The following is a 26,420-nucleotide window of genomic DNA, read 5'->3' on the forward strand; positions in this document are numbered from 1 at the left end:
GCACTCGTGAGGCAGAGGCAGGTGGATCTCTATGAGTTTGAGACCAGCCTGGTCTACAAGAGCTAGTTCCAGGACAGCCTCCAAAGCCACAGAGAAACCCTGTCTCGAAAAACCAAATATATATTTCAATAAAATACTGAAATGCAGACCAAATCATTGTTCAGGACAAGCTGTCTTTCACTCATGAACTTGCTTTTTATGACTGTGCACTAATGTAATTCAGGCAGATGCTGGCTTCACTGGGCACAAGAATTAATAAAGTACAGTTTATAATCTCACTCTGTTCCCAATCCATCAAATTAACAGGTATATTTACAACTAAAATGCAAGTGAATAACTGAGAATATGAGCATTCTACTCCAAATAAGATGGTGTTAAGAGAGCTGCAGCAGCACCTGAGACACGATGAGTGGAGTACTGGGGTGCTGAGCTGCCTGTAAAGTCAGACTTGAGGTTAAAAGGCGAGTCTTTACATAAGTGAGGGATGCACACCCAGCTCTAAGCTGCCTGACACGTGTGAGATAATTTTGTAGTTGGCTTGATTCTTTGTCAGTTCTCTGCACAGTGGGAACAACAGACACTCAGACTTTGTGACAGGAGATACTAAATTTCTGCTAAACCCTGAGACTTTGTGAGAGGCTATTTGCAAAGCTGCACAAATCATCAGGTGATTCACTGGATCACCTACACCAACTGAGTCTTTCCCCTAGAGTCAGAAAAACATCCTCTCTTAAAGGATTGTGTGCTTAATGGATGTGGGGCTGGATAATTTCATGGAGTGGAAGGGGGAAATGATTTTCGAGAACAGCATTTCTTTTAATGCCAGTGAGAAGAGAGCTGAGACTCTCACAAAGGAGCTGGATTTGCACAGCTATCTATACCACAACAGACACAGAGTCAGGGAACAGTTTGCAGGGCCTGGCTTGCAGTTCCTTAAGATGCCTATCACAGGGTTAAGAGCTGAAAAAAAAAGTCTCGAGACATCTACTTAACATAATACCTCCAGTCATTATGAGAAAACAAAATCATGGCTACTTAAGTTCAAGAAGTCTTTGGGTTCACACTTCAATAATGTGGGTGTTCTTTAGTAAGACTGATAAATGTTTTATTAGCCTATAAATGGTGCGTCATTTTTGAAGCTAATTTATAGGTATTCATTCGTTAGAATTTCATAAAGCATTCTCAAATCAGTTATTTCTAGAGTGACTGACTACAGCTTCAATGGCCAGTTGCCATGAATTATTAAACTTTTTTTCCCCTAACTTCCAAATCTTCCAGTAGACGTCTAGAGTTTAGCTAGAAGTTTTGGCTGCGATCCAAACAGTGATGGAAAACATATGAGCAGTAACAAGTCTTAATCTCGCTCTTCAGTACTAACATGGACTAATCTGTGGAAGCAGTTTATTCCAGTATCACCCAGGACACAGCCACACCAGAGGCTGTGTTAGGCAGGCTATTTTTTCTTTTTCTTTTAAATGTAACATTTTATCTTTTCTTCTTAAAGAGTCATGAGAATACTTACATTGTAGCTAAGTAGTAAAGTGTGGATAACTACTTTGAAGAAAACTTCTCTTTTCTGACAAGGTATGTTTATATGTCTATATTATATGTACCAGTATACAGTTATTTTATTGTTAATATTAAGGAAGCATTAATGTTACTAATAAACATTTGTAAATTATAGGTAAAATTTAAACCATAACTGTGTAGTTTCTTACAATAAGCAATATGAAAAACTCTAAATTTTGTAACTAACTTTACTTTAGCTTTATGTTTTAAAATAAATTTATTTTAAATATTATGAGTTTTTTAAAGAACAGTAAGACACTGTTACCAATGCTTTATCATAAATGTTAACATGACTGATTTGAAAAAGTAAACAGACATCTTAGACAATCTTTTATGAGAACAGTATTACTTTGATAATTAAAGTTAATGAAATTTGAGCATACTAGGTATATTAAATTAACATCGTTCACTATATAAACCTATGATCCTGTTTTTTAAAAATGTGTGAATTATTCAAATGTCATTTTTATTTACACCTTTGAAAACCCAATGTTTTCCTTGCTAAATGTCTTATTGTACAATGAAATGGTACTGAACAATTATAACAGTAGTCAACATAATTTCAAGAAAGAATATCTATAATACTTTTTAACCAGATCTATATTCTATATGGAAAATTAGAGACTCCTTCTTAATAAACCTCATACTGAAAATAACACAAAGATTTCCTTTGCCCTTTCACAAAGTACACTTCTTATGTCTTAGATTTAAAGAAATTAAAGAATGCTTTCAACACTCTTCGAACAATCTAAACAGAACATAGTATTCTTTCATGCTAATGTATTCAGAGGTGTGGCAGCCATGAAAACAGTGGCCACATGCTAGAAGGACTGACTGAGTCACAAAGAACCTGAGGGGTTTCTGTGTATCTTATCTACTGCTGTAAATATAGCATGTTTTATTATTTTATTTTCCTTGTAATCTGACCAAGAATCACTGTGTTAAGGAAGGAAGAAAGGAAGAAAGAAAATAGAAAGAAAGGGAGACAGATGGGAGTACAAGCCCCAGCTCATGTGAAAGTATCCAAGCTGCTGTTTCTTGTTTTGGTTTTGGCAGGAAGCACTATAGTGTAGTAGTGGAAAGAATGGAAGCGATGCAGCCTCCTGTTACAACTAACCACTACATTAAAAATGAGTATCATGATACCTGGACCTGACGCTTGAGACAAAACAGACTAACTTTACAAGCACTGTAGGAAATCTTAGAAAAGTGGAGAGGTAGGAATGTTTTTTTTTTTTTAAACAGCAATCATGGTGCTGAATATAGCTGATAAAGAGAAAAACCTAAGGAAAGAAAAACAACTAATTCTTTCATTAGAATGCCATTTATATTTACAAGGTAAAATTAATTGAAGGTGTTGCTTTAAAAAGTATTGCTGTTTATCAACAAATAATGCTGTGACTAAGTTTCCCAATGCATACTTGGAGTTTTAAGCTATTTGATAAGGCGATGCCTTGATGATACTTGAATGTAGTCTGTATTGTCTGTGAGAAACATAGGACATGTTATGTCATATTTATATCGTGGCACTTATAACATATCTGCTAATTGAAATATTTAAGTCCAGTTGTCAAGCAGCCCTTTAAACTTTGGTTTTAAATATACAGTGGCTTATTTACCTAATAAGGTAGTAAGAGGAAACAGCATTTCACTCAGACACGATTTCCATTTCAAGTTTACAGACAGTTAAGTGGTAAATAGGAAGCCTCTGTACTTCTCTGCTACATTTCTAGTGTTATTATGAAGTTTGAGAGCATGGTCAAATCTCACCCTGCCTGTTTCAGAGGAAAACTGGTTCACTGTCTAGAAGTGACTTTGAGACATGAAAATCTACTTGGAGCACAGTTGGAAGCTTTAGAAGAGATGGGTGAGAAAGTTGCCTCAGCTCTGCTGCCTCCAGGGAGTTCTGGATGCCCAAAGCTTAAACTTCCTCCTCTCAGAGTTCCTGGGAGTGATGTCTAGAGCTCTTTCTCAGCTCTAAATGGTTCTGATTTATTAGTAACAGTAGAAGCACTGGGATAGTATTCCCAAGAGTCTTCTTACTAAGACTAGAACTTGATACCAAAACCCAAAGATTTTCATGAGCAGAAACACTGGCAAAACTGGCCTAAATCAGGAGAATATTGTCTTCCTAAGAATGAGATGTAAATATTTTTTTAAAGTTTTTAAAAATAGCACAGTCTAATGCTGCCAAAACTAATAAACTTGACTTTGAACTGTTTTAACAAACTCAAAGCCATACCACTGTAGTGATATATTATTTGTGATTTATTAAAGCTTGCCTGAGGATTTAGAAAGCAAAGTGAGCCACAAGTCACAGAAGCCAGACACACACCTTTAATCTTAGCATCCAGGAGCTAGGAGGTGGTAGTACACACGTTTTGGATTAGGAGCTAGATGGGTTTTCTGTGAGTCCAAGGTCACCCAGATCTACACAAGACTGATCCAGTCCTAAAGAGAAAAAGCTCATACAAAGATGATCTCAGCACCTGGGATCACACGCCTTTAATTCCAGCATTAGGGAGGTATATAAGATAGGAGCAAGGTCTCAGTATCAGGCATTCATACTGAGGATAGGGACATTCATTCTCCAGTCACATTGAGGATTCTCCAGCCATGATGAGGAGAGACAGAAGGATCAATCCATTCAGCCTGAGGTAGTGGTAACAGCTACCAGCCTGCTACTTTGCTTTTCTGTTCTACATATTGAAGTTTGAACTCCAATATCAGTCTCTGGGTCTTTTATTTATCATGCAGCATATCACTTAAGAAATAATAACATAACACTATTTCACATATTCTTTCTGGATACTAGAAGGCACTGCAGTGCTCCCTCATATGCACTGCAAATATTATCTAGTGGTGAACAGCTGTGCAGATCAACCAACAGAGGTTTAGGATCCTTCTCATGGACTCCTCAAACCTATAGCAGAGACCCAGCAACACCAGAGGGCAATTCTTCAGGGTACCAAGGCTGGCCTATGTTTTCTTTGCAAGCAACTGAGATACAAGGACATAGAAAGATATGTATTTTTAAAAATGGCTATTAGAAGATAGAAATAGCATAGAGAACTACTAGGAAGGTATTTCTGTCCTCAAAAATAAGATTTTTCTAATAGCCATAGGTAGTACCTGTAGCCAAAGATCTAAAGGTGGTGTGCTCCCTAGGAGTACTTTCATTGGCATTATTAATGTAGTATGGTCCAGACTGTTCTGGAACCTCCACCAAGAGTTAATTTCATTGAGATGGTAGGCTATGAATATACAGATCTATACCTCTCACCAGGAAAAAGACAAACTGCCATTTAGGAGCTGGTTGCTTTCACAAGTTACCAATGGCAAGGCTCCTCCACTGTGACAGGTAATACTGAAACTAGCAAGCAGATGTCTCAGTTCATACTTCCATCTACTGCAGTTATGAAAAAGGCAAAGAGGCTGTCATGAAATATTCTAGAAAGAAGACAGAAAAGGAGAGACTCTGGCTGATGCTTAGTGAGCCTGAGGCAGGATGGAGAAGAGAAGCAAACCCATCACTGTTCTGCTTCCTGGTTGTGTGCCCTGTGCTTTCTCTTTACTCCCCTTTATCTCGAAATCCAACTTTCATACCCCGTCAGTTCCTCAGCTTAAACCTTCACTCAGCACAGAGGAAATTTCTTTTAAGCTCACTGAGACAAACAGGCTAAAGGGACTCTGTGACCAGCATGTGGAACACATACAAACAAGTCCAGCCCTCAACCCTGCTGCCAGCCCACATGGAAAATCAAGATGTGTTCTTGGCATTCACTCTAGCACTCTAACACACTCCTCTTGTTACATATACTTTAAAAATTTCCATATTTTTTTTTAGTTCTGTATTTCAAATACCTTAATGTTAAAACAGTTTTTGCTTATATATGGGAGCTAAAGTCCAGGTAATTCAGTTTTTAAACTAAAAAATTTAAACAACAAAATCAATCAGCCAACTTAATAAACCCCAATTTTCATTTTCTATAATCTAGAAAATGGGGCTAGGACCCTAAACACTGTGAATTTCCAAATAATATCCCAAGTAGGTAGGTATTTTCTCTTTGTCTTCTTGGATAGACCAATGAATGAGAACAATTTGTATGGAAAATTGAGCCACTTACACCGCCAGGAGAATGCTAGAGAAAGGGTAGAAAAGGGCAAGATGTATATTAGGATCAAATCAGGATTATTAAGAGGAGAAAAGCCTCCGGGTCTTGGTGGCACACAGCTTTAACCCTAGCACTCAGGAGGCAGAGGCAGTCGGATCTCTGTGAGTTCAAGGCCACTCTGTTCCCCAGAGCGAGTTCCAGGACAGGCTCCAAAACAATACAGAGGAGAAAAGCCACTCATGAATGTCACTAATTTAGACTATTGTTTTGTTTATTTATTTATTTAGAATGTGTGATATATGCTTGTGTATGTGTGTGAAAAGGTGTGCTAAACCATGTAGGCATGAATGGAGGCCAAAAACCAGTATCAGGTGTTGCTTTGCCTCTCAATTTTTAGCCAGGGTCTGTCTAAATGGCCTGGAGATGGCCATTTCTGCTAACTAGACTCACTATCTGAGCAGTCCCTGGGATCCACCTATATTCCTCCCCGCTCATGCCAAGAGCTGGGATTATAGATGTGTGCAGCACACCCAGTTTTCAAATGTGTGCTGAGGATGTCATCAACTCAGTTATTCATGGTTGCATAGTAAGCACTTGAGTCACTCAGCAATCCCCACAGCCAGCTTTTCCTCACTGCCATCAAATTCCTTAACATTCAAGAGTGTTGTTTTTTTTTTGTTATTATTACTTTTGACAGGGTCATACTATGTAACTCAAGTTGTCCTACGATTCCCAATGTAGCCTACGCCAACTTCAAACTCATGATCTTACCTCAGACTCCCAAATGCTGAGATTATGGTTATATGCCACCATGACCAGCTTAAAATGTTAACCTTAACAATATCATATTTAATAAGAGCTTTTGATTAAGAGTTTAGTTATGGTTTTGATGAATAGGAAATGTGAGGAGAGAAACAAGAGGAAGGTATTTCCTACCTTACCCATTAAGTGACTTAACATCACACTTGGTACACATGAATGCTTGAGTGGGGTGGTGCACGCCTTTAATCCCAGCACCCACCAGGCAGAGGCAGGCCTATCTCTGTAGACTAGCTAGCTTCATCTACATAGCAATTTCCAGGGCAGGTAGGACTACGTGAGACCCTGTTTCAAAAAACAACAAAACCCACCAAAGCAAACAAACACAACCCCACAAAAAACCAAAACAAACTCCTATCCACAAAACAAACAAATAAACATAAACAAGAGATGCTCACTTGAATTACTAACTCTGGCAACCTTAAACTAGGCTAGGCCAAAGACAGGACCTCAAATGATACTGTAATTGTAAGCTTCCAAATACTAAAGTTAAGAGTATCTGTGCATGTGGAAGATAGAGCTGCAATGTAAGGATGCGCAAAAACAAGAACAGAATGGGCTGGTGATGTAGTTCAGTTGGTAGAGTGCTTGATCCCCAGCATTACATAACCCTGAACACATGGGAGGTGAAGGCAGGAAAATCAGCAGTAGTACAAGGTCATCTTTGGCTATGTAGTGAGTTCCAGGCCAGGCCAGCTTGGGATATGTGCAACTGTATTTAAAAAAAAAAAAAAGACAAACACTTTATCCATAGTTCTACCACTGTAGCTTATAACTGACCAGATTTACTTGTACTAGCTGTTTTTTTTATTTAGAAGTAGATTAACTATGGAGTTTTAAATATTTGCTTTCTTATAAGTAATATTTTAAAGTATCTTTGGAAACATTTTGTAGGCTAAAATATAGTTCACTTGAAAAATACACTCTTATTTTTCATGACAAATCTGTCTTTAACTTTTTCTATTACAAAGAATTCTATTATGCATTTTAGAATTATTTCTTGAGATGAGGCTATTTTAAAATTCAGAAGATAAAACAAAGAGATCTTATTCTGAGACTATTCATCTTCTCAAATCTAAGTACTTCATTTTAAATTCCTTCACTGAAACTTATCTCAAAGTATCATGAAGTCAAGTCTGCACTTCACAGTAAAATTTTTTCCAGACTCCTAAACATTACTAAGATGAGAATGCATCATTTAAGGACAAACCCAGCTTTTTAAATTAATAGAATTATTGAAGCTCCCTCCAAAAGCATATGATGAAATACTTTCTAAAAGTTTTATGTATTTACACTACATAGCAATGGATAAGAATATCATTTTGTCATACTCTTGCCAACATTAGAAATGTATATAAAATGCTGTATCTGTTGAAACTCTAGTTTAACACTCACTGTCTACTGAACGCCAGGTTGGACTTGTGCACAGGGCAGCATGAAGGAGTATGTGATGCTACTGCTTCTGGCTGTGTGCTCTGCCAAACCCTTCTTTAGCCCTTCACACACAGCACTGAAGAATATGATGTTGAAGGATATGGAAGACACGGATGATGATGACAACGACGAAGATGACAATTCCCTTTTTCCAACAAAAGAGCCAGTGAACCCCTTTTTCCCTTTTGATTTGTTTCCAACATGTCCATTTGGGTGTCAATGTTACTCTCGAGTTGTCCACTGTTCTGATCTAGGTAAGGACAGAAATCAACTTTGTTTTAAAGAATACTGCTATTCTGAAAAGGGTTAGGCGGGTAAAAAAATTAGTCACCAAACTTTCAAAACTCTATTCAGTCACTGTAAAATGGTTTATTGCACTCTTAGGTGGAAGGTGAGTGTGGTAGCCCAGGCTTTTAGTCCACACTTTTAGGAATTCAATACAGAAGGACTGTGAGTTCCAGGCCAGGTTAGGTAAAATAGAGACCCTCATCTAAGAAACAAGAAAAATGAGGTGGTAGTAGATTACCTATTCATTACCCTAATTTTGATGCCAGAACTACAAAACAGGCAGAGAAATGTTTAGGTGGAGAGTCCAGCAGAGAGCAAATCACTTACTTAAAAATCCAGAATAAAAAGAAAAATGGGCTGGGTGGTGGTGGAGTTTGTGTTTAATACCAGCACTTGGGAGGCAGAGGCAGGCAAATCTCTGAGTTCCAGGATAGCCTGGTCTATAAAGCAAGTTCCAGGACATCCAAAGCTACACAAAGAAACTTTGTCTCAACCGCCCCTCCACACACACACATGCCACAAAAAGAGGGACCTTACATAGAAGGTACTTCTTTCTCTTCTCAAATTTAAGCACTTCATTTTTAATTTGCTTTACTGTAATTCAACTCAAAATGTCAAAAGGTCAATCCTACACTTACTTGACAGCAAAACTCTATGGTAACAAAATACAGTGCCTACCCAGAACAATAACATGGGTCATGTACATTTCTGTGATCTTTAGATATTTTAAATGCAATGTTCTATTTGTTATGAATAATTTGCGTTTAGAACTTCCTAGAAAGAAGTGATTGAACTAAGGTCTATTTAAAATTTATCATTCTTTTAAAGTAACTTCATTATGTTGTTTTTGTTGCTGTAACAAAATAACAGAAAGGAACCATCAATTTTGGGTGGCTGCACATTGCAGCTTACATATGAGCAACCAAGAGGGGAGAGGAATGACAGGAGACAGGGAGAAAGGGGTGGGGAAGCAAGAGATAAGTAGAAAGGAAACAAAATAAGGAGAGAGACAGAGATAGAATGAATGCCCGCACTACCTGTCTTTCCTCTTTTATTCAGTTTCAACTAGTCTAGAGAGAGTACCAAATACATTCAGGGTGGGTGGTCCCCCTTGGTTAATCCTTTCTAAAACTGTCCTCAGATACACCCAGAGGTATGCTTCATAACCTAATGAAGTTGACAATCAAGACTACTTAGTTTCAAATTGGATGTACATATCAACTTGACATCCAAACACACCCCTTTAGACCTAGTGTTATAAACCCGGTCTTCAAAAGGCTCATGTCCATCTTATAATGGAAACTACATTCAGTTCATCTCAAAGAGTCTCATAGTCTTAACAGTTCCAATATTGCTCAAACACCCAAGTTTAAGGTCTCCTAAGACTCAAACTCTCAGCTGTGAATTCCTGTAAAATAGAAAAGAAACTAAACAATTCCAAGATACGGAGGCACATGGTACACATTCCCATTATTCCTATTCCAAAAGAAAGGGACAAGGAATAGAAAGGAAAGACTATACCACAGCAAGACACAAAACCCAGAATGGCAAATACTCAATTCTTTATATACACAGCTAGCACTCAGGGTACAAGGTGGCATGACATATGAGCTCAACAAGGCTTCTCTCCTGGGCTGGTTCTGTTTCCTTCCTCCATTCTTCTCTCTTCTTCTTTTGAGACAATATCTATATAGCCCTAGATAGCCTCAAACTGGCTATGTACCCAAAAATACTCTTGAATTTCTGAGCCTTTTTGTTCTTCTAAAATACTAAAAGTCAAGTGGTCAGTCCTAAAATGACAGGTCAACGTTATATGGACTGGGCAGGTTGTATCACTTATATAGGAACACACACATATTACAAGTAATGAAAATGAGAACACAAATTTGAAAGAGAACAAGGGGGAGATCATGGGAGGGTTTGAAGGGAGGAAATAGAAGAAGAAAATGGTGTAATTATAATCTCCAAAAACTTTTAAAAGAAACATGTACCTTAACCTTCTTCTGACAAAGGAAGCTGTTCCTGCAAAGAAGAATGGAGACTAAAGACACTCGGGAGGCAGAGGCAGGTGGATCTCTGTGAGTTCGAGACCAGCCTGGTCTACAGAGCGAGTTCCAGGACAGCCTCCAAAGCCACAGAGAAACCCTGTCTTGAAAAACCAAAAAAAAAAAAAAGTAGAAAAGTGAGATGAGTTAAATCATTTTGTTCTTTAATACTGCAGATGATGATTGAAATAAGTTATATCTCACATCTACATGCTAATCAAGGTATGTGTAAGGTCTGGGAATAAAATTTACAGCCAGTTAAAGGAATTGACAAAAGTATTCATTTTTGTTAATATATATGAAGATTATCTAGCATATCTACTTTTCTAATCATAACTTTCTATATGTTGGGCTTTTTTTTCTTTTCTTTTTTTTTTTGGATAGGGCCTCACTATGTAGGCCAGGCTGGCCTAGAACTCACAGAGATCTGCCTATTTTGGCCTTTGGATTAAAGGTGTGTACCACCCCAACCAATTTCATTTTGGTTCTTCTTAAAAAATTGTCAAGACCCTTATGCTAACCATCAAATCTGCACAAAAGGCTATTATTTTCAGCCCAAGTACACTGTATAAGCTGTGCTTCTGTTGCTTGTGATCCCTAAATAGAGCCAAGTATAGCATAGCCTACCACCACATATTTCACCTTGGAACCAGCCAGGTTCAAGACAGATAGATACCCTGTAAAAATTAAAAAAAAAAAAAGCTACTTGGAAAGGTCTTGAGACTTTCAAAAGCAAATGCTGTCACTTTTTACAACTTCTAAGTCCTATGCTACTGATAACCATGAATTTTAAAAATGTACATCTCTACTGTATTACTGATGTCATCTTTAGCATGAACATCTATCATCTGTAACATGTTTGTTTATTTCTCAGGTTTGACCTCGGTCCCAAGCAACATTCCATTTGACACTCGAATGGTTGACCTTCAAAATAATAAGATTAAAGAAATTAAAGAAAATGATTTTAGAGGACTCACTTCACTTTATGTAAGATTATATGCTCATATTTTCAACTACTTAGTGAAAATCCTTATCACTCTGAAATGATTACTTATACTGCATCAGTGTAAAGATATCTTACTGTCCTATTGGTGACCCACTGCAAAATTCTTGTATTTAGCCAAGTAAACACTATGGCTTAATTCAATTAATGCTTACAGAATAACGGTGAGGCAAAAGGTAACTGGGCTGAGAATTTAAATGAGTTCATAGTGAAAGTTTTGCCTCTTCCTTTCCAATTTGTATCCCCTTGATCTCCTTTTGTTGTCTTACTGCTCTAGCTAGAACTTCAAGTACCATATTGAAGAGGTATGGGGAGAGGGGACAGCCTTGCCTTGAGTTGTAATCTAGTCACAGTGACAATGCTCATGATCCACTAAAAGGGGTAAAAAAAGAATTATTACCAGGGCTTGGTGGCCTTTGACCCCAGCACTTAGGAGCAGTGGTAGGTGGATCTCAGGCCAGTCAGAGCTACATAATGAGGTCCTGTTTCAAAACAAACAAAAAATACTTACCTACACCAATAATCAATATAGTATGTAAGAAATCTTCACCCAAAGCCACTGACTTAAGATCTTACCATAGTTCTCTAGCAGTAACACACAGAATGTATTTGTTTAGGTGGTTAATATATTCATGCATGCCATCTTTCCTTTTCTCTTCATATATTAATAAATATAATTAATATTTTAGTTTCCTAACATCGCCTAGGATTTTGAACCTTACAAGACGACTGGTTTTCTGACTTAATGTGAAATTAAGTTTGGATGAAGAGTCTGATTTTGCACTGACACAGCTGTGGAAGCGTCACCACTCCTGTTAGCACTGCCCTGTTTTGCTGAGCTGAGGCTAGGTATGCTAGATGAACAGCTCTGGCGCTACACTGTCTGGTATGGTAGGCTGAGACTGCCTCTTCCAAGCCATTTCTCTATACTCTGAGGCTGTGCTAAAGAAAACAAGCACACAGCCTGTGTCTTTAGGGAAGGTAAAATACTAAGAGGAGAAGAGAATTCATAACCAGACTAGGCCTTGCATATAGGCCTATCTGTATTTAACAGTAGCCAAGTACAGATTCTATATCTGGGAGATATGAAGTCATCTCAGGTCAAAGACACACATACTCTTCATGTTAGAGGCACACAAGGGATAACTGGCAAGGTGCTGCACCTAGCATCTAGAGATTAGGTCAACCCTCTCCAAAAGCTCGTGTTTAAGTGCTGTACTGCTTGGTAGCTGGACTGGCTGTGTGGCTTTAGGTTAAGAAGAAAGTGTAGATTTGGACTATAAAATACAGTCTCAATATTAAAACAGCAATAACAATGGATTCTACCAAAGATTCACCTAGCCCATCTCACTAGCTTGATATTACAGAAACTCAGAGATAAGAGAGGTCATCATTCTATTATCAGAGACTGGAAAGGATGTACATATATACATAAGCAATTTAAAAAGAGAATGTGGATTTTAGACATAGATCTGGGGAGTGCCAGCCTACAATCCTATGGGCAGAGAGTCTGGGAAACAGAAACTTCATTTAGTGGCTGATCGAAGAAGAGGCAGACTCCCTTGGTTAAGTACTGAGCTGAACTCAAGAAAGCCAGTAACAGAGAGGGAGGACTGATGATCAAAGGGATTAAGACTGGGCTGGTTTAACCCCCAGAAACAGCTGACCAGACAAAGGTTAACTCTTGAATCCCAGGCATCAGCCTGGGAATCCAGCATGGGACTGATCAAGACCCCCTGAATCTGGGTGTCAGTGAGGAGGCCTAGGGAATCTATTGAGCCTTGGGCAGCAGATCAGTACCCATCCCAAGTATACATACGGACTTTGGACTCCCATAGAACAATGTGAGGTGTACTCTCACCCTGAACTCTTGGGGAAGGGTCTAGGCCCTGCCCTATATGAAATGACAGACTATGGACACCCCCATGGAGGGCCTCACCCTCCCTGAGGGAATGAGGGGATAACGGGGGGGGGGTTTGGGGGGAGGGCACGGGAGGAGGGGAGGGAATGGGAGAGAGACCTGGAACTGACTTGTGAAGCAACCTCGTTTCTTATCTAAATTTAAACTGGAAAATAAAATATATAAAAAAAAGAGAATGTGGAAATATAGTCTGTGAATATTTCTACTACCTTTGAAACTACAGTTTAAGTAATCATAGAACAACAACTAATGTTATATTTGATATCAAAGCCATAAGTGTTTCAAATCAGTTAGCATAAATTTATTGTATTTCAGGAGTATTTCATGAACTCAGTCCACATGAACTTTAGTTTTTCACTGAGAAATGATGCACTAAAAGATGCTGGGAAATTCTTAGGCCTCTTTAATATTTTTAAAGTCAATTTCTATATTGTACTGTGTGAAGGGTGAATGTTCTAGTGCTGGGTGAACCTGGACACAGTTCTTGGCTCTATCAGCTAAACAATGGAGGACATGTCCTTACTTTCCTCAGCAATAAGAAGGGTACAATAATGGCATGGGTTTTGTAGAATGGTTTATAAGGTTAAATGAGCAAATGTACATGTAAGTTGCTACTCAAAGGCAGGGATTTCCATAACTGTTCATCAGTATTCCTGTTAGGTTAGTGTGAGTAGATTGACCAAATGTGCTAATATAAACCATTTTCATTATTAGGTTTTTTCGTTTGTTTGTTTTTCAAGACAGGGTTTCTCCATGTAGCCCTCTATCCTGGAGCAACCTGTCTTAAAAGAGAAATCAAGCCGGGCGGTGGTGGCGCACGCCTTTAATCCCAGCACTCGGGAGGCAGAGGCAGGCGGATCTCTGTGAGTTCGAGGCTAGGCTGGACTGACAGCCTCCAAAACAATACAGAGAACCCTGTCTTGTAAAAAAAAAAAAAAGAGAGAGAGAGAGAAATAAAAATTTTTTTAGATATTCCAGGAATCTCTGTTTTATTTCAAGCTGCCTGTTTTGTGCTAGTACTCTTGTAGGAAAGATAACACACAGACTGGCACCCTCAACACCCTCAGGCCTCCCTACTCACTCCTCTCTGCTGTTACAAACAGTGACTTCCCAGTACACATTCTTCTACATTGTTTCTTAATGACGCATCTGGGCTGCAGGACAGTCAGTTCCTTGTGTACAAGCCAACACTGAGTACAGTTGACCTGGGGTTACTCTACCAGCCCATCATGCCAGGCATTATGTCATGCAGCATTTGACAGAGTTGAAAAAAAGCTTTTACCCTAGTTTTGTTACTCATCATTCCTTTTATGTAATTTCAACAATCCAACAATTGCATGTCTTAGTCAGAAAACAAATGGATAAATGACAAAAGACGTAAGTCTTGAGAAGCCTGTCAAAATCTTATTGAGTATATACTCATTATGCAAGACAGCTCTGACTTCACTTGCAAGGTGACACCAGGCAAGTCAGTTTTCTTCATTGTATCCTGTTCTGTACTATTCAAAGCAAAGCTAGATTTAACCTCATAGAGTCAAGTAAAAGTCATAAGCTACCTTTGTGATCCACTATGTTATGAAAGCCAACTCCCTAACCCATTTTCCGGCTAACTAAAGGGAAATACACCTTTAGCTATTATTATATATTCAGAAAGGAGCCTATTTTGCTAGATGGCAGTGAGAAACAGTTTCCCCTCTTCTAGGATTAATCTTTCTTATATAAAACCTTTGGTAACATGATTTGTCAGAAAGGAGGGTGATTAAAGAGAGACAAAAGGTCAGAGAGTAAAATGAGTGAACACACTCTTGAAGGAGTTTGCTGTATAGACAGAGTGTATGTGCTAAGGAGAAACACTCTGAGCAATCCCCGTAAGACATACTGACTCTGTCTAGAAACTAAAGGAAGAACAGAAGAATAAAGTTTAAAAAAGAAATAAATCTCAAGCTCCTGCTTGATAGACTCAGATTATTAGAGGGACAAGAAAGGTATTAAAGATGCTATAAAAAAAAAACCCTGCCACCACTGTTGTTAAACATCAAGAATTCTTTCCACCCAATATAGAAGAGGGAAAAATAGAAGTATATTATGTTGCCATGTAAATGGTTACTATGAATGTATTAACTAATTCAAAGTTTAAAAAGATGAGATTAGCCAGGAGGTGGTGGCACACGCCTTTAGTCCCAGCACTCAGGAGGCAGAGGCAGGCGGATCTCTGTGAGTTCGAGGCCAGCCTGGTCTACAGAGCGAGTTCCAGGACAGGCTCCATAGCCACAGAGAAAGCCTGTCTCGACAAAGACCCCCCACAAAGATTTGACTGTATTTAACTAGCACCAGACATTAAAGCGCTGTCCTGTTTTAACTCAGTAATATTTTAAAAGCTGAAATTGTCATAGATATCCTTAAAAATTATTTATTCTTATTTTATGTGTAGTGGTGTTCTACTTGCATATATGCCTGTGTAACAGTGTCAGATCTTAGAGCTACAGATAGGTGTAAGCTGCCATGTGGGTGCTGGGACTTGAACCTGGGTCCTTTGGAGAGCAGTCAGTGCTCTTAACCATTGAATCATCTCTCCAGCCCTGTAATAGATATCTTTAGCTAATATACACATGGTAGAAATTATATTGCTTTCCATGACTAATTATTGTAGAATACAGTTAATCATTGCAAATCAACCCATTCCCTAAAACCAGTGGTTTTCAACCTTCTTAATGCTGTGAGCCTTTAATGCAGTTCCTCATGTAGTAGTGACCCCAATCATAAAATTGTTTGTTGTTATCTCATAAGTGCAATTTTACTACTGTTATGAATAATAATGTAACTATCTGTATCTTCCAATGGTCTTAGTCAACTTCTGTGAAAGGTGTCATGACCTACAGGTTGAGAACAACTGCCTTACATTGTCTTTCTATGCTTTATCTAGGCTCTGATTCTAAACAACAACAAGCTAACAAAGATTCATCCAAAAACCTTTCTAACTACAAAGAAGTTGAGAAGGCTGTATTTATCCCACAATCAACTAAGTGAAATTCCACTTAACCTTCCCAAATCATTAGCAGAGCTCAGAATTCATGATAATAAAGTTAAGAAAATACAAAAGGACACATTCAAAGGAATGAATGCTTTACACGTTTTGGGTAAGTTTTCCCAATGAATGTAACATGTTGAAACTGTAATTAACAGTCACATTTAGATTGTTAATTTTCAAAGTAACTTCAAAAATTAATCTTTGAATCTATTAAGCTATTTATAGACTAATAAAGTGTGAAAAATTATAGGACACAAATTAAAGTTTTACGATGCTGCCTCTTTTTCAAGAATCTTGCGACATACTTGGCTCTGTTTTTGGAAACTGAACTCTAACTAATAAAACCTATGCTATTAAGCTTAAAAATAGTATTTTAATGTATTGTGTAAATTACTTAAATATAATATGTACAATTAATTCTCTTATTATTTGAAATACAAACCTAATTTTGGCTACGTTTTAAGATTATTAATATGTATATTTTATTATATAATTTAAGTCTCACTATTTTATTTGTAACGTCCACAATATAACTATGCCATCTGTTTTCAACAGTCATTCAAACACTTAAGCAAGGTCCATGTCCATATATTCTCTTAATCCAAGCAAGTAACTAGCACTTATGAAACAGTCTCTTACATTTCTTCTAAGTTAAATTCTGTTAATCACATAATTTATAATTGACATATGATCTTTTAAAAATTAAGGACTAGAAGATAGCTCATGAAGTATAGTGCTTGCTGCCTAAATCTGAGAACCCGAGTTAGATCCCCAGAATCCACATTAAAAAGTAGGGCATGGTCGTGTATACTTGTAATCCCAGAAATGGAGAAATAGAGATGGGCAGATACCTATGGCTCAGTGGCCAGCTAGCTTAGCCTACCTGACAAAAACATCCTGTCTCAACAAACAAGTCTAAGGTGGTTATGTGTAATTAATTTATGTCAGTTAAAAACACAATGAAAAAAAAAGGGGGGGATAGCATTTTAGGAATGACATCCAAGACTAATCTCTGACGTCCATGAGATTTTGCACATGAACACAGTTTAGGAAGATAACAAAATGGAAAACACAAATACCTTGAATTACATAAAAGGTGTTTTCTTTCCTGCTGCAATATTACTATAAACCAACCAAATCATCATGCTCACGGCATCTCGAAAGTAATTCTACTTAGTAGTTCAAAACAAAGAAATAAAAAAGAGCTTATTATATATTCCTATTCACATAATTCAAGGTAGTGTTTTTCTGAGGTTGATAGAAGAGTACAACCAGTAGGTATACTGAGTGGAAATGAATATGCATGAACAAGATACACTTCTCCAATATTCTTCAGATGTGTTCCTCTGCATTGTGAGTTTTCATGATGATAACAGATGTGTGCTGAATTGTCATTTCTTTCACAGAAATGAGTGCAAACCCTCTTGAAAACAGTGGTATAGAACCAGGAGCATTTGAAGGGGTGACAGTATTCCATATCAGGATTGCTGAGGCAAAACTAACCTCAATCCCAAAAGGTTTGTATTTGTTTTACTTAAAATACAGCATTTTAAAAGGTACCATCTTTCAATGAGTACATGTTGTTACATGTATTATCATATAATAATTTGTAATATTTAAAGCTTTACAGTATATAGTCAGAACTACACTATAACCAGAAACCCTAGCGCCAGTATATCTGACCATAGTATGAAATTTAGTACTTTTTGACATACAGAGAAGTATATGCAGTGATCTTTTTGACATTACACCATAATCTTTTTTTCCAGTAAGAATAAACATTAAAAAGCAATGAGCTTTCTATTTGTCCTTCTCTTTCTTGACATTTGTTCTTCTAAACAATCCACAAAGTTCTACAGAGATGGAGAATTGTGTAGAGTGAAAAGCTGAGCAAGTTGAATGGGGCCAGACCTTAGCTGTGCTGCTGCAGCTGAGGTGGACAGACACTGTAAGGGCAGATGGGGGCAGCACTGGCTTTGGCAAGAAGGATATGTCACAAAGGGCTCTGTTAACATCTTTCCAGGGATATGGTGAAGACTAATGTGCCAATAGGCTTGAAGACAGTATCTGAGACAGACAAAAACCTTACTAGAAGGAGCCTTGCATCATCAGTCCAGATTAATGGGACGTGAAGCAAGCACTCCAAGGATAAATGCTCCTCACTGTCCTAGACAACTTACACCCAAACTTGATACCTGCTAACTAACTGAGTAGGACTGACTGCCTTTTTTTGCAACTCAAGCTCACAATTTTGTTTCCTCAAGTCCAACAAAGGCTTCTTTTCTGTGTTGATGACTAACTGGATCAGAAATATCCCATACTAATAACATTTTTCAATTTCCAAGAGTAATTTCACTATCTACCAGTAAAAATAGCAACTTGCTCTGTTATATTACTTTGATTCAAAATGAACAAAACAAACATAAAGAGTACAAGATACAGTGAAAATTTTTTCCTAAAGAACTTTTCCCATTTTTTAAAACTCATTTTATATGCCAACCACAGTTCTCCTTCCCACCCGAAATTGTCATTTTTGTATACATACAAAAAACTTATATGGGGCTGGGAAGATGGCTCAGCAGGGTTAAGAGCACTGGCTGCTCTTCCAAAGGACCCAAGTTCAATTCCTAGTGCTCGAATGGCCACTTAAACCCTATTCTGGCCTCCCCAGGCACTAGGCTTACATGTGGCACATAGACATACATGCAGGCAAAACTCATATAAATTAAAATTAAATTAAAAAAATAAATTATCTTTCACTTATTTGAAACATATATAAAAAGTGGGACGATAATCTGCCCCCCCAGGGAAGAACCAGTTTAATTCATATCTACACAAATAAATCATCTTTAATTAGACTTAAATAAAGTGGGTGTTTAACTACTAGAATTCTAAAATCTTGTAATTTTTGCAGCAGTGACCAAAAAAAGAAAAACAATAAATTCTATCCAGTGGTCAAAAGCACACATTTCCTTTCTTGGATGTCAGCTGGCGTAGAGTCCATAGAAGCCAGAGCAAGGGAAGGAGTGGATGCCAAGGGAGGAGACAGAGGAGGGTTTGCTGGATAGGAAGAAGCAGCCTGGTCTGACAGGATGGATGATACCAGTGGTACCGCCATTTTTTCCTTTCTAAATATACCCTTGTTACAGTTTCCTTCAAATATCAAAGCACAATTTAATTTAATTTTCAATATTATTTCAGAGCTTAAGAAATTATATCTTTACAAACAAATCAGAATCAAATGTCACAACTTACATAACTATTCTGTCACTATCTCTCTGGCATTAAAAAACTCCTTCTTGAAAACAGAATTATTCACTAAAATGTGATAGTCAGCATGCCAAAATTCTATCATAATGCTACTTGCAGCAGGGTGAAATGGCAGTTATCCCAGAAGCTCTTAACAGGAAGAGTTTACAGGAGGAAAGTAGAAAAATGTTTTCTTTTCTGTTTGTATGGGAAATTCTACTGCGCAGTCCCATGTGGGTAGGAAATAGCTTGTGGTAGGAACAGATATTTTTACCTAAAAGCATGTTAATATTTATCAGCAGCGGATGGGCTTTTGCTAGATTCACATCTCTGCATGACCTCTGCTTGTGCCTGTCTTAGAAGCTGTACCCTATTCTGCTCTCTGGTCACCAGTCTTCTTCATGTCCTGAAGACAATACCCTTAAGTTCATTAAGCTCCCCACTGAGTTTGCTCTTCTCCAGCTTCCTACAATCCACTCCAGAATAGGCTGGCACAGGACATTATCTAGTAAAACCATAAGAATACTAATTCTTTGGTCTTTTAACTGAAAGTAATATTATAGGCATTGCATATATATAATTAAAGTCAAACAAAATTCAAGAAGTTAGAATGCTATCAATTTAGAAGAATAAGTTTTCTGCTCTGGTTTACTTTTAAATTCAAATTAAATTCTGGAATCAAAAATAAATTTAGTTACAAAGACTACTGCTAATGAAAAGATAGTTCAATTTCATTCATCAGTTTCTACCATTAGTATGGGAAGGGAATGGTTTAGCAAAAGTTAAAATGGGAAGTTTTTCCAGCAAGGTAACTAGAACCATAGGTTGACAAACAATACATTGAAATATGACTGCCACAGTAAGGTTTGCTTGAGTAATCTGGTCGGTCTCTCTCATACCAGCTAGAAACACAGAGGAGTAGGCTCTGGGCACACAGTGTGAAAAGAACAAGACCAGATGTTCAAAGGTCATCTGTCATGTACTGGGGCACTGAAGCTGTATTTCTTATATAAAATAACTATTACTAACTTCAATGGACGAAACAGCTCAGAAGAGTAGAATCTTGTATACTAATGATGTTAAGAAACAAAAGACTTAACAGGTAACCTCTGGGCATTGTATGAATTTGACTGAAAGAATCAAACTTGCCTGCTGCTTGTCACAAAGTAAATAAATAATCACAAAATTATTGAGAATACAGTTGCAGCTAATAAATCTATAAATAAAGGCAATAAAATAAAGCCACCAAAGTCAAATGAAACAGTGTACATGTAGTGCTGGATATTTTGGAAGCTAAGGTAGGCCTCTGGTTTGCAACTAGGAATTTGTGGCCAACCTGAGAATCCTAGGTAAATACCATTTCAATCACCATTCCCAATTTTAGTAAAGAACAGATCAAGGCAACAAGTCCCAACGCCTAAAGCATCAAATGAAGGACGACCTACGCCATCTGATTGAGTCTCTGGACCTGAGGCCCAAGTCAGGAGGCAGGGTCCTGATTAACAGTATCAACTGGAAGCTGCCAGCCAAGTCCACAGGATGAACATCTCAATCAAATCAGTATCTCAAGCAAATAGAAAGGGAAGGAAATACAAAGAATATGCTATTCAAATCGTTGGTGTATGTGTGTTCATGTAGAGTTGTATATTAATTATTAATACTCAAAATTTGGGTATCAAACCCTGGGTCTGGTGCTTATCTACAATCTCAATCCCTGATTTGATTTTTTGATACAGAGTTTTTCTGTGTAGCCTTGGCTGTCCTAGAACTCCCTCTGTAGACCAGGCTGGCTTCGAACACACAGAGATCCACCTGTCTCTGCCTCCTGACTTCAGGGATTAAAGGCATGAGCCACCACCACTGGCTTAATTAAAGGGTTTTTAAAAGGATTCACTTGAAATGTCTAATTCCACAATTGAAAACCTGGTAACAGTTATTGAGGCTTGGCCTTACTTTGTTTAACATACTTTTTCCTTTTTAGGTCTACCACCAACCTTACTGGAGCTTCATTTAGATTTTAATAAAATATCAACTGTGGAACTTGAAGATTTTAAACGATACAAAGAACTACAAAGGTAAAAGCTTCCAAACATCTTCACTGAAACATGATAGCATATATGACCAAAGCATTAAAGAAGTTTTTAAAGAATGTACAGGGATCCTACTCAAAAGAGTGTTAAGGGAAAACAAGGAGAGAACCGTTGTTATAAGGAGTCTATGCTAATAGACTCATATCCTACATAAGGTTGCGGGAGTTTCAGCAAACTCTTATCAAATCTAACCACAATAAATTTTATATCACCTATAGGCTGGGTCTTGGAAACAACAGAATCACAGATATTGAAAATGGAAGTTTTGCTAATATACCACATGTGAGGGAGATACACTTGGAACACAATAAACTAAAAAAAATCCCTTCAGGATTGCAAGAGTTGAAATACCTCCAGGTAAAACATTTTCCTTGTGTTTTGCAGATATGGGCATTTTAGTTTATGTAGAAAATACTAGTGTATCTCAAGCAAGGATCAAGTGAGCAACAAGAAAGGGTTGAACACGATGACTCATGTGGTATGGGTAGCCAAGTGTGAGAATACTTTCTTACAAAGACACCACTCAAGAAGAATAGGACCCTCTCCATCTATACTTCCACCTAACTGAAAATGCCGAGGTCACTGTGACAAGCTGTTCACCAAGCAAACTTGAAGTTGTTGAAGTTTCTCAAGTCAGGACACTAAGCACAATCTGTTCTGCTTTTTTTTTTTTCTATAAACATTCCACAAGGCAAAGCAAGAGGATTAAGATCCAGGTGCTAGGTTAGAAGTGAGTATACAGTTTTAAACATTCACACCAGAGAATGAAATTAACTGAAAAATCACTATATGTATTAGTTTTCTTTCTATTGTTGTAATAAGACACCGTGAATAAGACCACTTATAAAAGAAAGAGTTAATTTGGCTTACGGTACCACCAGTTAGAGTCTATGATGGCAGAGTAAAACCATGGCAACAGGTGGCTAGAGCAGCAGCTCAGAGCTCACAGAAGCAGGAGGCAAAGTACACTGGCAATGGTGGGAGTCTTTTGAAATCTCAAAGTCCTCTCTCAGTAACACACCTGCAACAAGTCCGTATCTCCTAATATTTCCAGACAGTTGCATCCACTAGGGACCAACTATTCAAACGTGAGCCTATGGGAACCATTCTTATTCAAGCTACTATAGAGCATAAGAAGCTCATATAGTGCTACAGACATATTCCAGGGTAGAGTGCTTACAGAGAATGTGTGAGGCAATGGATTCGATTCTCAGCACCTTCACACTCTCTGAGAAGCTCACATTTTGTTAATTGCCAGCAGAAGTCACCAAAAACGAAGACAGTATTTTACACATAATTCTAGAACTTGTAGTTTCTCTAATTCTCATCTATGGCCCTCACATGAAAAAAAAAATCCTATTTCAGCTGCGTGGTGGTGGCACATGCCTTTAATCCCAGTACTTGGGAGGCAGAGGCAGGCATATGCCTGTGAGTTCGAGGCCAGCCTTGTCTACATAGTAAATTCTAGGACAGTCAGGACTACACAGGGAAACTCTGTCTTGAAAAACCAAAACAATAACAACAAAAAACTAAGATCCCTATTTCACTTCAACCTGTTTTCCAAGGCCTTTCCTTACTATGCAAGTAGAAAACCAAAAATAACTAAGAATTGATTACTATTTGTACTAAATTTTTGTTGTTTTTGTTCCTTTTTGAGACAGAATCTCATTATGTAGTCCAGGTTGGTCTCAAATACACTATGCAGTATAGACATCCTCCTGTTTCATTAAACCTCTTGAATGCCAATATGATAGGAATGTCCCATCATGGCCAGACCTTTTCCTATCTTTAAGCAAGTTTTGTTCACTGCACTCTGGAGACTCAAGCCACTAAAGAACAGACTGTGTAGATGTGGATTTCTGCACCCACAAGCACAGCCCAGTTTTCCTTATTTAAAGTCAGGCCTCACCTCATCCAAATTTCCACATCTGCAACTCTGCACTATAACCTAAATATCTGGTTTGTCAGCCATCCACTTCTTACATGCTACTTTTCCTAGCATTTCATAGTGAACAAAATTTTAACGCAGAAAAAAAATCCCAAATGAATAATAAACTGCAAAGTAAACAAATGCATACCTAGCTGGGGTTACTCTAATTGAGCTCACTGCTATAAATGATACCTTGCTATGATACTGAGCAGTGGAGCAATGAAGAGGAAACATATAAACTATCTTTTACAATATCTCAAGACAGAAGAGAGTTGAAGACAAAACACAGATGTTTTAGACGATGTCTATTTTTAATGAACAGGTTCAGACTAGTCATGGCAAATGAAAGCAGGTTCTACAGGTAATAGGAATCAATATTCCAGCGTTGCCAGGAAAACACATTTACTATGGCACAGTAGGGACTGCACATATGAGGTGGGAGAAGTAGAAGGAACAAGCAAAGTCGCTAGGATGGCCAGACAATACATTCTCGATGGTGACACAAGTCCTATGTGACAAAGTTCTCCCCCAAACACTTGCATAATACTTAAACATGACTTGGTATGACAAGTATTCATCATCTCTAAATGAATATATCTTACGGGAACATAATTTCATATCAATGTAAAGGAAAAAGATGAAGCCAGGCAGTAGCGGTACACACCTTTAATCCCAGTATTTCAGAGGCAGAGACAGGCCAATCTCTGAGTTTGAAGACAGTCTGGTCTACAAAGTGAATTCCAGGATATCTAGGACTACACAGAGAAACCTTGACTCGAAAAACAAAAACACATACCAACAAACAACAACAAAAGGCAAATGGAGAACAAAGCCATAAATAATAAACAAATGCCGATTATATCTGTAATCCCAGGTACTAGTCAGGAGGCTAAGGACAGATGAAAAGTTTAAGGCTAGTTTTGTAATGTAGCAAAACTTTATCTCAAATGAAAATAAAACACATCCAGTTTAATATTTACTGGGCATTTAAAAATCCATTCTTTTTCCTCCCACAACAGATAATATTCCTTCATTATAATTCAATTACGAAAGTGGGGGTGAATGACTTCTGCCCAACAGTGCCAAAGATGAAGAAATCCTTATACAGCGCAATAAGTTTATTCAACAACCCGATGAAGTACTGGGAAATACAACCTGCAACATTTCGCTGTGTTCTCGGCAGAATGAGTGTTCAGCTTGGGAATGTTAGTAAATAGTAATTAACACTATCCATTGAATATAAAATTCAAAAATTTACACATTTGGAATACTTGAACTATACTAATAATGGTAGTATGTTACACATAAGCAACACTCTATTCCATATGATCAATGACAAAAAATTTAAACAGAATTTTGCCCTACTATTGATACTCAGAATAAACATCTACTGCAGTGCTCCTTTGAATATGAATGGTTCTGTGTAAATCTTTTCGTTAAATATTCTTTTCTCAGCAACAAAAAATTCAGTATTTAATTCTTTATTATCAAGTGTATTAAACAGAACTGTACTGTAAACAGAATGTTTGACTTAGTAACATTTGGGCCCTTTCTTCACTATTAGAAAAACAAAGCTGGCAAGAACAGCAATATGAAGACTGCATATATTGTTAGTAACTTTTTAATAACTTGGATAGTACTGAAATATTTCTAAAAATGTTGAAATATATATAGTTTGACAAAATCACATCAAAGTTCTTAACTCAAAATAAAACTTCAAGTATTCACTATCAACTCAATAGATAACATTCATACGAGTTGCTTTTGGAGCTATCATACAGGACCTTTAAAAATTATTATCTGGTAATAAAACTGTAAATGTAATGATTGCCTATACTAAAATCTATAATGTGCATTTTTATGATCAGTTATATAAGCTTTTAAGAATACAGTAACTGTTAGGTACATAGTGTCATCACTTCCACTCGGAATATTTTAGGATGTCCTTTTGGAAAAGTATGAATGCTAATCAATATGGTATCAAGTAGTCTCTTCAAATATGCAACCTGGATAACTCTGAGAAATGCATCTAGGCTGACAAAAACTGAAAACTCTGAGCAAAACTTAAGAGTGCTTTCATGTGTTTATTTTACAGATATTCAATAAGAATTAAGTAAAATTTGAAAATGAGGAAGACATTATTAAAATACTAGTTTTAAATAAAATATGTGCTTTGGTTCAATTTGTCTCCCTCTAATCAGAAACATACATACTTTTTTTCTTTACTAAACTAATTTGTTTTAATATTTTATGTATATAGGGGTTTTTATTCACATGTGTATATGTAGTGATATATTATTTATGATTTAGTAAAGCTTAACTGAGGATTCAGAAAAGCAAAGTCAGCCTCAAGCTATAAAGATAAGACAGTGGCTATATATGCCTTTAATCCTAGGACTCAGGATTAAGAGGTATGTGGATCTCTGTGAGTCTAAGACAATCCAGATATACACAAGATTGAATCAGTCTAAAAGGGAATTATAGCTCACACCTTTAATCCCAGCACCAGATGGGTATAAAAGACAGGAACAAGTAATCAGTATGAGGCATGTATTCTTCAGCCACACTGAGGAGAGGCAGCAGTTTGAGACTTGGTGAAGAGCTTGTGTGTCAATCAGCGCTTTCTGCCCGAGCTAGAGGTGAGAGTTAGTGGCCAGCTGTTTTGCTCCCCTGATCTTCAGCTTGAACCGCAATATCTATCTCTGGGTCTTTTATTAACTTGTGTTACATGTGTGTGAGCACCACTTGCACGTCTGGGGCCAGAAGAAGGCAATGGACCTGGGAGTATAGACAGTTATGAGTTACCATGTGGGTGCTGAGAACCAAGTGTGGGTCCCTTGGAAGAGCTGCCAGTCATCTCTCCAGCCCCTTACATTTACTTCAAACTATCTCAACATATAGGCTTCAAATACATTTTTACTTTTGGTGG

The 26,420-nt window shown here is 37.5% G+C and overlaps 2 protein-coding genes across 2 annotated transcripts in view; one reads left to right on the top strand and one right to left on the bottom strand.

The window, feature by feature from the left end:
• Positions 1-26,420, bottom strand: part of LOC106020806 (centromere protein P) — a 193,318-nt gene that overhangs the window by 77,589 nt on the left and 89,309 nt on the right.
• Positions 1,346-24,899, top strand: Aspn (asporin). The gene is made up of 8 exons (XM_040755954.1): positions 1,346-1,584; positions 7,916-8,191; positions 11,145-11,257; positions 16,118-16,331; positions 17,629-17,739; positions 21,453-21,546; positions 21,780-21,918; positions 24,511-24,899. Exons 2-8 carry the CDS (start codon positions 7,939-7,941, stop codon positions 24,706-24,708), a joined length of 1,122 nt encoding a protein of 373 aa, XP_040611888.1. The 5' UTR covers positions 1,346-1,584; positions 7,916-7,938; the 3' UTR covers positions 24,709-24,899.

Source organism: Mesocricetus auratus, unplaced genomic scaffold (genome assembly GCF_017639785.1).
Source record: "Mesocricetus auratus isolate SY011 unplaced genomic scaffold, BCM_Maur_2.0 Super-Scaffold_100013, whole genome shotgun sequence".
Taxonomy (NCBI): domain Eukaryota; kingdom Metazoa; phylum Chordata; class Mammalia; order Rodentia; family Cricetidae; genus Mesocricetus; species Mesocricetus auratus.